The 12,639-nt window shown below is 44.9% G+C and overlaps 1 protein-coding gene across 1 annotated transcript in view; it reads left to right on the top strand.

Annotated features, from left to right (window-relative positions):
• Window positions 1–12,639, top strand: part of LOC126272474 (venom dipeptidyl peptidase 4-like) — a 274,930-nt gene that overhangs the window by 235,386 nt on the left and 26,905 nt on the right. The window contains exons 13-14 of the mRNA XM_049975353.1: window positions 2,204–2,398; window positions 10,998–11,158. Of these exons, the coding sequence (XP_049831310.1) occupies window positions 2,204–2,398; window positions 10,998–11,158 (356 nt within the window). The remainder of the gene's footprint in view (window positions 1–2,203; window positions 2,399–10,997; window positions 11,159–12,639) is intronic.

Below are 12,639 nucleotides of genomic sequence, written 5' to 3'. Positions count from 1 at the left end.
TATAGCGCCGGCACCTACCGGAACTTCTTGAAACTGTAGGGACTGAAGCAGGAACATTCCACAGTGTCCCGAAACAAATTCGACATTTTTTCTACTGAAACTGGCCGAGAAAAAAATGTATTGCTTTTACTTATTCGACATCTGTCGTGTATTATGTGGATGGAGGGGGAGGGGGCGCTTGTGAGAATCATTTTTTTTCATTTTTAGTGGATGTCAACTACACTGAAGAGCAGCCAGCCCCGTTGGCAGTGCGGTCTAACGCACTGCTTTCCTGGCGGGAAGGAGCGTTGGTTCCCGGCACGAATCCGCCCGGCGGATTTGTGTCAAGGTCCGGTGAGCCGGCCAGTCTGTGGATGGTTTTTAGGCGGTTTTCCGTCTGCCATGCCAAATGCGGGTTGGTTCCCCTTATTCCGCCACAGCTACACTATGTTGGCGATTGTTGCGCAAACAAATTCTCCACGTAAACGTACACCACAATTACCCCATACCACGCAAACATGGGGATTACACTCGTCTGGTGTGAGACGTTCCCTGGAGGGTCCATCGGGGGCCGAACCGCACAATAACCCTGGGTTCGGTGCCGGGCGGCGGAGGTGTGAAGCAGATTGCGGTAGTCGTCGTGGGGTTGTGGACCACTGCGGCCGCGGCGGGGACGGAGCCTCTCCGTCGTTTCTAGGTCCCCCTGTTAACGTAACATAACATAACACTGAAGAGCCAAAGAAACTGCTACACCTACCTAATATCGTGTAGGACCCCCACGAGCACGCAGAAGTCGCCAGGGGAAGTGTTTAAATTCAGAAGAGTGTTCCTGGAGTCACTTTGTAGCAATTCTGCACGTGTGGAGTGTCGCATTCTCCTGCTGAAATTGCGCAAGTCCGTCGGAATGCACGGTGGATATGAATGGATGCAGGTAATCAGATAGGATGGTTACGTACGTGTCACCTGTCAGAGTCGTATCTAGACGTATCAGGGGTCCCATATCACTCAAACTGCACACGCCTGACACCATTTGAGAGCCTCCACCAGCTTGAACAGTCCCCTGGTTTCATGCAGGCTCAATGGATTCATGAGGTTATCTGTACACCCGTACACGTCCATACGCTCGATACAATTTGAAACGAGACTCGTCCGACCAGACAACATGTTCTCAGTCATCAACAGGCCAATGTCGGTGTAGACGGGCCCAGGCGAGGCGTAAAGCTTTGTGTTGTGCAGTCATCAAGGGTACACGAGTGTGCCTTCGTCTCCGAAAGCCCATATTGATGATGTTTCGTTGAGAGGTTCGTACGCTTACATTTGTTGATGGCACAGCACTGAACTGTGGAGCAATTTGCGGAAGGGTTGCACTTCTGTCGCGATGAACGATTCTCTTCAGTCGTCATTGATTCCATTCCTGCAGGACCTTTTTCCCGCCGCAGCGATATCAGAGATGTGATGTTATAGCGGATTCCTGATATTCACGGTGCACTCGTGAATCGGTCGTACAGGAAAATCTCCACTTCATCGCTACCTCGGAGAAGCTGTGTTCCATCGCTCTTGCGCCGATCATAAAACCACGTTGAAAGTCACTTAAACCTTGATAACCTGCAATTTTAGGAGCAGTAACCGGTCTAACAACTGCGCCAGACACTTGTTGCCTTATATAGACGTTGCCGACCGCAGCGCCGTATTCTACCTGCTTGCTTATCTCTGTATTTGAATACGCATGGCTATACCAGTTTCTTCGCCGCTTCAGTGTAGTTAATGTATAGTTATAATGTACAAAAGCCATTTCATTTTCGCTCCGAATTACATTTGCATGACTAACTGACTTCGGTATTCCCGCCTAGATCATGTACTGGTAGCGTCTCTGATGCTTCACCTCGCCACTCTAACTGCCGCCACCGCCGGCCACAGGAAGCGCAGCCGGCGTGCCATGCGGCCGGCACCTCTCGCTCTGATCTGGGCTACCTCGGCATCCAGAAGTCACGTGTGCCGTGCTGTATGAAGTGCTTGTTAGCGTGTCACATCGCTAGTCATGCAGTGACCCTGCTTCTTTTCTGGACTGTCTGGTTTTCTCTGTTTTCATACATTCGGTGCACATCTTACAACTGTTGCTCTGTTTACGGCTTGCGCTGTAACAATGGGAGTGGACAGGAAACCGACCTTAGTTATTTGAACGGTAGAACATCTCAGATCGAGGAACCTTTGTATGCCTCCACAGGTACGCCGGTCCAGGCCACCAGCAAATAGACGACTCCTTCGATGTGGACCTCCCCAGCTACTTCACGACCACCAGGCGGTACGTGGTCATTCTGATCGACGGCCGCGGGTCTGCCTGCCATGGCGACAGGATGCTCTTCTCCGTCTACCGCAGGCTGGGCACCGCAGAAGTCGAGGACCAGATCGTCGTCACCAAGTAAGGCGCTCCTCTGCCACTTTGTTGCATGTGTTACACAAACCGTGCGCTTTCCATTTGGAGCACATTTAAGCGCTATTTCCCCACACAGAGTCACTTTACATAATTGTAGAAAACATGAGATTCAGAACTGGAAAGCATGCTGATGTACGAAGCGGTTTAGACGCTGCTTACATCTCGCGTAGTGTCTATATTCAGACATGTGGTGAGCAGACTCCTGGTCGCACAACTCAGCTGTGCTCTGGCAGTGCAATAAGTGAGCTGTGATAAGTAAGGGAGGAAGCGCTGTGTTGAAGAGGTGTGCGATGTGAGGTAAGTAGGCTGGTTCTTCATTTGTCCTGCACAGTCAGAGAGACGCTGAATAATTTGCAGCGTTGCCAGTGTGCACTCTGTCCCACTCGGTCCAGCCCCTGACAAACTTCGTAACTGGCAACGCTGGGGTGTGTGCCAGATTGGGTCACTGTTTTTGCTTCTGACTCCCTCTGGAAAAATTTATCTACTAAAACAACTATCGCTGTCACCTGTTGTCATGTTAGCTTTACACCACACGCAATAAACATTGTAATGAGTAGTACCCTTACTATACCTAAGCTAATATGAACATTAACGTTAACTGTTCTACGTGCAACCAGAAGCTCTCGCTACAGACGCAGCAGAAAGACGCTACTGGATGGAGCAAAATGGCCCCTGTCTCTTATGCGTCATCTCACCAACCGTATCATAGGTGCACACCAATCTAATAGTGAACATCTACAAGTATGTACAGGAACCAGTATGTACTATGTAGTGTACTAGAATATTGTACACCACCGGCCGGGCTGCCCGAGCGGTTCTAGGCGCTACAGTCTGGATCCACGCGACCGCTACGGTCGCAGGTTCAAATCCTGCCTCGGGCATGGTTGTGTGTGATGTCCTTAGGTTAGTTAGGTTTAAGTAGTTCTACGTTCTAGGGGACTGATGACCTCAGAAGTTAAGTCCCATAGTGCTCAGAGCCATTTGAACCATTTTTATTGTACACGTGTTCGACGCGTTGTTTTTTTCTTTTTTAAAGTGGGAATAAATTACAATAATCGTTGGTTTAATAATTTTTTTAGTGTATGTAACATATAATGCTGCTCTGAAACGTTTCTGAACGGAAATAACTAATATTATACAGCTTAGCTCTGGAAGCAAAAGAAACTATTTATTTTTATGTAAATAGACAATTTTCAGCTGCATTTCTATCAGTCATTTGCTGCAGATCTATGTATGAGTGTTTAAGATGCAGTTACTCTATTCGCTATGTTTTCAAAGGGCGATGGGAGCCAATCTGGTCCTGTTTGAGAATTTTGTCGACGAGGGCAGAGGCAAAATAATAATAATAATAATAATAATAATAATAATAATAATAATAATAAGCTGTACCTTTCTTTTGTTATTGCATGTTTACACCCAGGCATGACAATGAAAAAACTAACATTTTATCACTTAAATTCTGAGATTCGACATTTAGTCTTCGTGTGTGCCCTAATTATGACGTAAGGAAGAGTAACGTTCTAACATTTTTCACTTCTAACCAGTTATTTTCCTATTTTACGTTGTGGCTAGTAAAACGTATGTCAAATATTTACTGCTTGTTACAACTAAGATCGCATAGTAGCAGCTGAACTAACTGCACATTGGCAAGCTCAGCTGTTTATTTTTGATAAAGCATCATGTATTTCATAGGACATTTTCTTTTGGTTTTGCAATGCACAATGTTTGCTGGTCAGTGGGCAGTCCAGTGTCTGAACTACAACAGAAAACATAATATCTTCTAACTTCAGAATTTTTATCTCATCCATAAATTCTTCTCTTAATTTGGTAATTACACTGTCTGATAAAAAAAACTGAAGCACCCAGAAGACATGGTCGGATGCCATTCTAACTGCGTTCATGAACACCACCAACAATGGATGTGCATAGTATGTAAATGACTACACTTGCAGTTCTCTGTACCAGCTAGAAAGAGCATCAAAGTGCATTACTGTTGATCGTTTTTAGTGTGCTTACCAGACCTTTTAGGGTAGATAAGGAGTGTCAACAGCCCTAGATGTTGAGTAATGACAGTGAAGTACACGGAGGTGCGGAGTACTTGCGTGGGACAGCGGTATCAGAGCCTCACAAGGTTTGTGGGTTCCATTTCACCGACTGATCGAAACGTGCAGTATCTATTCTTTTAAGGATTTCAGATATAACAGTGGCCCAAAGTTGATCTGTGTGGGAATGTGAGAGCAGACATAGCCACTGTCAAGGTTCTGGTTGACCACGTCTGCCTGTCATAAGGGAGGATCTCTGTATTGTACACCAAGCACATCGCAACCCTGTCACATCTACGCCTGCCTTCTGAGAAAAGGTAATGGAATCTCTACAACATTCTGTGTCATCCTGCAGCAACAGCTGGAATAGGGAATTACCACCCCATGTGTAGGTTGCCATTAACACCACCACACAACTCAAACAGCTACATTTAGTGTGGCGCCGTGACCAGCAAGCATGAACTGCTGATGAATGTCGCAACATTGTTTTCGTCAATGCTTCACGTTTCTGCACTGTTCCATATGACCAACAGAGAGTATGATAGCGACATGGAGCTAGGAGTTCCATTTTTCCACTGTTTTGGAGAGGTACAGCGGTGTTACTCCTCGGTCCACTGTATTTGGAGCCACTAGATGTGACTTGAGGTCACAGCTGGTATTGACTGAGGGAACTCCGATTGTCCATGACATACCACTGTATGATCAGCATCCCCATGTGTTATCAATCAAGCAACAGTATCGTTATGCCATTCTTCAATATGATAATGTTCATCCACACATGGCGTGTGCGTCTATGAACTGTCTGCATGACCTTGAGGTACTCTCGTGGCCAGCAAGAGCTCCAGATGCGTCCCCAATAAAAGATGGGTTGGACCATGAGATAACAAGGACCAGTTAGAACATCTGTGGCCAGCTTGCCCGACGACACGGTCGTACAGTGAGTTTGCAGTACCCTTCCACTCGAATCAGTGCATGCATTCAGATCAGAAGGCACGCAACGCGAAGCTTATAAGTGGGCTCATATTGCCAAGTGTTTTTCTCCGTCAATCGCTGAAGACTCCTTTGTTTCCACCTTCCAGTCTGGGTGCTTCGCTAGTTTGCTAGAGAGTGCATAACAAGCGGAATGTGTGATACACGGGCAAACCTGAACAAGTAAGAAAGCTTTATAAATGAGACTAATCATCAGTTCCAGTCATTTTCACCCTCTAAAACCTCAAAATGACAAGGTAGAAAACTATATAAATAAGACTCATATTGTTTATGCCTGGCTCTCTGTAAACGAAATTTACTGAATTTCCTCTTCCGTAAAAGACTCTGAGTTAGGAAAAGGCGCGAGAAACGTTTACTTAGAAAGCTGCATTGTACGCTATTTGAAATATACAGAGTTTTTGTGTAAACTTGAGGAGACTAAATATATCGAAAACGACGCACCGTACGAAAGAAATGTTCCTGGTGAATAGTTAATATTAGTAAAGCGGACATCTCTCTGTGCTACAATCAGCCATCTCCTAACCTCCCCTCCTGCGTGAGTAGGATCAACTGAGCGGGATCAACTTAGTATTTTCAAATGGAAACCCCTCATTTTTATTGCATATTTGAATTATCTCCCAAAAAACACTTATAGTTTCTATGAGAATAGTAACTGTTCTCCAAAGAACAGATACCATTGATGACCGTGCAGCCTCTCTATAACAAATGATAATTCACTGAAACCCTCAGCTGCCGAGAGGTGTTGTTGATGTACCCCGATGTGGACAGCTAAAAATGTGTGCCCCAACCAGGGCTGGAAACCGGGATCTCCTGCTTACATGGCAGACGCTCTATCCATCTTTTGTTTTTACCTGAACTGCTGGTAGCGCTTTGGGGCGCACGAGTAATTCCTTGAGCTCGTTTCACGCAACTTTTTTCAACAGCTCTCCGCAGTGCTGACAGACCCTATCTGACCGTCTCGGTTCAGCTGTGGTTGTTCCTTCGCGCTCCCACTTCACAGTCGCATCACCAACACTTGACTTCTTTAGAGGGGTTGCATTATCGCTAACGGATTTGTTACTCAGCTGACATACGAAAACTAGTCCAGATTCGTGGTCACTGAGCTCTCCTCGCCTATCCATTCTGCTGTTACTGCTTTCCTACTGGCAACACTATACTCTTCGCCTGGTTTCACACTGGGGCGGGTCCGCCTCTCGTGACGCCTGTTGATCAACTCCGCCATACATAGGGGTGTGCGGATACTTTAGATCAGGCAGTGTAGGCTGTGTTGCATGTGGCAGTTCTTCGTTTCTGCTGGGAATTGTGCACTAAGAAAGTCCGAAATGGGAAGAGCTGAAGAGAGCATATAAGAACGTCAAATCTCCACAAACGAGGTGTAGTGCCTATGCGCCAGCCTCGAGCGGGAGAGGGAGTCGTACAGGTAGTAAGGGTCAATGGACGATGAGGTTATCTGGCTTCTTCTTAGAACAGCCCCCCCCCCCCCCCCAAACTGCTCGTGAAGCTACACTCGCCCGGGCTCGTCCTAAATTGTGCTGTGCGTCAGCATTAGGAATCTGAGTTTAATTTATTTCTCAGTGTCAACCGTGGAAAGTTATCATACCTACCTGCTGTTGGGGTCCAATAAAGCTGCTCATGAGACTAAGATGGGTGAACAGACGTTAGAATAGAGGAAAATCAGTTATTGTATTTGCGTATACAAGGGTGTTCTGAAGTCCCTGTTACAGACATCTAGGATTTGTAGAGGGTAGTAAGAACATATTATTTTGAACAGGAACCCATGTCCAGAAACTTACCGTTTCCGTTATACGATGATTTCAGTTCAGATGTTTAACTCATCCACTTCCACTTGAACAGCTGAATTAGGCGCGACTCAGTACAGTTGTTAGGTGACGATTCGAAAAGAAACACATCGAAACCTCCATTTATCACTTAAGCACATTTGTTTTGTATTAACACGTCAACATTACGTCTTCACACCACTCCCACGTAAGCATTCTGTACGTACAGAACAGTATTGATTCATTACAACAGCGGCTCGATGTGGCGACCTCTAATGTTGTTACAGAGATTGCACCTACGAAGCATGTTCTGGTACACACTCTCCATCCCAACCGATATTTCCGCAATTTCTACTGCAGCGACCAGAAATCATGCCAGCACGACTTCCTCTGTCTCTACAGGAGTCTCGTAAATCAAACTTTGCATTTGGCCCCACAAGAAGTAGTCAATTGGAGTTTTAGTTAAATGGGAGCTCTGTCTTTGTTAATGGTCTCGCGTAAATGCACATGTATGTATCTGAGTGAATCGCGAGCCTTGCTGGCTTCCTTATATAACAGAGGACGTTTCATAAATACCCATCCGCAGATCGGAGAAATCACTTCAGATAACAATTTGTCCATTTTATTTGGACTGTTGAGCTCCGTGGCCGTGGATCATGATATTTTACTATAAAAATACAGCGACCAGACACTTTTTTTAATGCATTTTGTTTATGCCAATATGTATTTCGGGTTTGCACCCTTCTTCAGCTGGAAAATTACATGTATCTTCAGTTTCTACAATGGTAAAATCTCGACAGCAGTTTGGATGCTGCAAGCTGGCCTGTGCAAAAGCAACGATGCCAATCATTTACTTCAATTTCGTGAGTTTAAAGTTACACACTCTCAGATGTTCATTTCACTTACATTCTCCTCTCCTTGTTTTTTCTTGGCTTTTCTTCTTTTTTGTAACAACACAAACACATTTTGTCACGTATTTTACACAGGTGCACTGCGTTATTTGCCATGTTGTCGACTGGCAGTATTTGTTCACATACAAGCAGTTTATCTATGGACAGAGTTATATTTTAGGAAAGTTTTGAGGTTCTAGATAAGCTACTGCTTACTAAACATTGACTTGGGTGATAGAAGTATTCTAAGTACGATGTATACAATTTCATTTTTTTTTAGTTAGGTAGTATTGAAGATAATAAACTAACATAACACATTTATACAAAGCAGTAATTCATACATTTACAATATAATAAAGACAGAATTAAGATTTTGTATGTTGTATATTATTACATGCATATGTTGGGTTTATATTAGAATATGTTATTTCTTGATTGTGCTTAATAAGTGGTTTGATAAGTAGAGTGTGGAAGTTTTTCAGATATATTCGGTTTGGTAACTCTGTTTGATCGTTAAGTATGTCAGAAGGGCATGCACGTTTATGTGAATAAATTTCGATTTCTTCTAGGAGGTTCATTCTTTGTTCTTTGTTAGCTAGGTGGAGAACTTGTAGGTTATGGGATATGTCTGTTACTTGATGTTCTTCTTCTGCTGCATGTTGGACAAATGTGAATTTATTTAAGTTTTTTTAAGGAAGAGCATCCATGTGATCTCGAAACCGTATGTTGAAGTTTCTCCCTGTTTGGCCTATGTATGTTTTTGGACATGAGTTGCAGTTAAGTTTGTATATTCCTGATTGATTGTACCGTTTGGTATTATTTTTAATGTTATGGATAGCTTTGTCCTTTATTTTGTTATTTGTTTAGTAGCTGATTCTGATATCTGTTCCTCAGAACAGGTTTGCTATTTTATATGACAGTTTTCCTACAAATGGCAAGCTTACATGTTTTTCTTTTGGCTTTGTTGTGGTATTCTTTAATTTTGTTTTGTTCTTGTATTTGGTTATGTGTTGTTACAAAAAAGAAGAAAACCAAGAAAAACAAGGAGAGGAGAATGTAAGTAAAATGAACAACTGACAGTGCGTAACTTTAAACTCGCGAAATTGAAGTAAATGATTGGCATCGTTGCTTTTGCATAGGCCAGCTGCAGCATTCAAACTGCTGTCGAGATTGTACCACTGTAGAAACTGAAGATACATGTAATTTTCCAGCTGAAGGTGGGTGCAAACTCGAAATGCATATTGGCATAAATAAAACGCATTAAAAAAAGTGGCTGGTCGCTGTATTTTCATAGTAAAATATCACTTCAGATACCTAAGACAGTAGGAGTCAGTTGCCCACAGGCAGTCCGCCAGGCTCTTTATGTACCTTCCTCGCCAGTTTCTAGCTTACCGTGTGTTTCAAGAGTAACACATTGTGCACATCATTTATAGGAATTAATCATAGTAAGTACAGCCCATTGCTTACCGTATATAGCGGGAATATCTGAGGAATGACGATAGAATACTGCGCATGTCGCCAACAACAACCTGTGATATGACACTGGTATAACGCTTTTTGTTTCGCTTTGCACTCAGAATGAAGCTTTAGTACGTATTTGACTCATTTTTATACCTCTTTAACAGTAACAGCAGCAGTGAATAATTGTTCATAACGACGAAACTCGAAATACACTGGCGTGCAAACATTAGGTCGAAAGTAATTTTCGCATGATGTGCCACAGCGGAATGAAATACAAGGTGAGACGAACAGAAATGACAATTTTACTCAAATTGCACTGATGTCACAGCTATTGATGGTGGTCGCCTGTACGTTAAAAAGGCGAGACACGGTTCTTGATAGATGGTCTGATCACTACGCACGTTAATACATGCTCTGCAGTGTGCGCTCATGCTGGCAACAAGGTTGGTGATGGTAGGGCGTCCCATCCCTCCACCAGCGCGATTGACAGCTGCTGGATGTCCTTTGATGCATGTGGAGGTGCTGTGATATGTCTCCCCAACGCGTCCCATACGTACTCGATGAGTCGGGGGGACGGGCAGGTCAGTACATTCGCTGAATATCTACTCGTTCCAATGCTCCTCCAGCCGCGCAGTCCGATGCGGTCGCCAATTCCAACCCATAAAAGTAAAGTTAGGGCCGAATGCAACCCTGAAAAGAGGCACATTTGGAAGGAGTACGGAGTCAATAACGACGACAGGTGAGTATACCGTGTTCAGAGGTTCGTAGGTCAGTACACCAATGCAACATTAAGTCTCCCCACAGCATAACACCTACACCATCAAAACGATCACGTTTGACAATCTGGAATGAGATTTTCACTCTGCAGCGGAGTGTGCGCTGATATGAAACCTCGTAGCAGATTAAAATTGTGTGCCAGACCGAAACTCGAACTAGGGACCTTTCTCTTTTGCGGGCAAGTGCTCTACCATCTAAACTACTCACGCTCCGTCCTCACAGCTTTATTTCTGCCAGTATCTCGTCTCCTACCTTCCAAACTTCACAGAAGCTCTTCTGCGAACCTTGCAAAACAATCACTCCTGGAAGAAAGGATATTGCGGAGAAATGGCTTAGCTACAGCCTGGGGGATGTTTCCAGTTCGGAAGGTAGAAGACGAGATACTGGCAGAAGTAAAGCTGTGAGGAAGGGACGTGAGTCGTGCTTGGGTAGCTCAGACGGTAGAGCACTTGCCCGCGAAAGGCAAGGGTCCCGAGTTCGGGTCTCGGTCCGACACACAGTTTTAATCTGCCAGGAAGTTTCATGTTAGACAATGTTCCTGGGTTCATTACGCATTGCGACGTGTTATCTCATATGAGTGTAGTCCACCGAGGGCGTACTGACGTCGAAAGAGGGTGGGTACTAACATTCCACTTTTGTCGTGCAGGAAGCTGCTGCAGAAGTACCGTTTCATCGACCGCTCGCGCGTCGGCGTCTGGGGCTGGAGCTACGGCGGCTACACTGCGGCCATGGTGCTGGCCCGGGACGACAAGAATATCTTCAAGTGCGGCGTCTCCGTGGCGCCCGTCATCAGCTGGATATACACTGGTGAGTACTGCAAAAGCACACGCTTCTCTGATTCACACTGGGAAGTATGCAGGAGCATACGTCGCTCTGATATACACTGGTGAGTACAGCAGAAGCACACGCCTCCGGCCACGACCACCGAATCTTACTCGGTAAAGCCAACTGCAGACCTGGCCAGGCAGCAGGCAGCACCGATATTTTAATGCCGTCGAACCAGAGAATGGAGGTAGCAACGGTGCACACTCAGGTGAATCCTTACAAGCAAAGAGCTTATCATGCTAAACACCCTTACACAAATGCCCTGATAAGCACTACTAATCGCCGACTGGTAAATGCAAGTGTCGTGTGACTAGGGCCTCCCGTCGGGTAGACCATTCGCCGGGTGCAAGTATTTCGATTTGACGCCACTTCGGCGACTTGTGCGTCAATGGGGATGAAATGATGATGATTAGGACAACACAACACCCAGTCCCTGAGAGGAGAAAATCTTAAACCCGGCCGGGAATCGAACCCAGGCCCTTAGGATTGACGTTCTGTCACGCTGACCACTCAGCTACTGGGGGCGGACGCCGATTGGTGCTTTTCTTAGACGACACTGTTTGGAAAACATTTATTCACAGTGTAATGTGTATGGGTTAAAATTTCGTCTGAATAAACCACTGACGGCATCAGGTCCGATCCAACATTTTTGTTTCATAAAAATGTAGAGCGCTCTTTTTAGAAAGGGCCGTCTTATTCGCAAACGTGACATCTCGTTTACTGTAACATCTATTAAAACCAACTCCCATAATCTGATGAATTTTTCCGGCGTTACCTTCCTTTCCTCGGAGTGCAGCCTGGTCTGACAGAAGCTGCAAAGTTTTTGCAAAGTGGGCATTTATTGGTGTTGTTCACAATAACGGAGAAATCACGGCCTAATAACACATTTATCCACATGGGAATGCAGACTTTCTTGTAGAATTTTATTGTTGAAATCTTCTCGGGTTAACAGAAACCAACTATATTAGCCGTATTCGAGCTTTGTAATAAATTCAAAGCCGACAGGTCTCCAACCCGGTTTTCACCTTGACCGCCACGGCCTTTCTGGCACGCCTCCCATTTGACCCAAACTTCGATCCTGTCGTGCCGAAATAGCGTCTCTATCCATTCCCCTCTATTCCGCAGCTCACCCAGATTCCCACATGAATCCGGACGTAATGTGCATCTCCACTGAAATAATTGTGAGTGCTGTCGCCCTCATAGATATGGTTTGTTTTGTTCTGGTTTAGGGCGCAAAAACAACTAAGTGCATAAGTGACCATGTCAGAAAGAAGACCTAAGAAGGACTTCCCCTTAGAGAAAAGTCCACAAAATAAGATGTAAACACAATGGAGGTCCCAAATTAAAGATTAAATGTCCTTCGCCTTATTGCTACAGAGGATAAAAAGTGAAACGCGGTCGACAGCCCGCGCGTCGTTCGCTAAAACGGCCGATAACTCAGATGCGAAACATACACTCCTGGA

Source organism: Schistocerca gregaria, chromosome 5 (assembly GCF_023897955.1).
Source record: "Schistocerca gregaria isolate iqSchGreg1 chromosome 5, iqSchGreg1.2, whole genome shotgun sequence".
In the NCBI taxonomy this organism is placed as follows: domain Eukaryota; kingdom Metazoa; phylum Arthropoda; class Insecta; order Orthoptera; family Acrididae; genus Schistocerca; species Schistocerca gregaria.
Note: the sequence above shows the minus strand (reverse complement) of the source record. Positions and strands in the feature narration are given on the sequence as shown.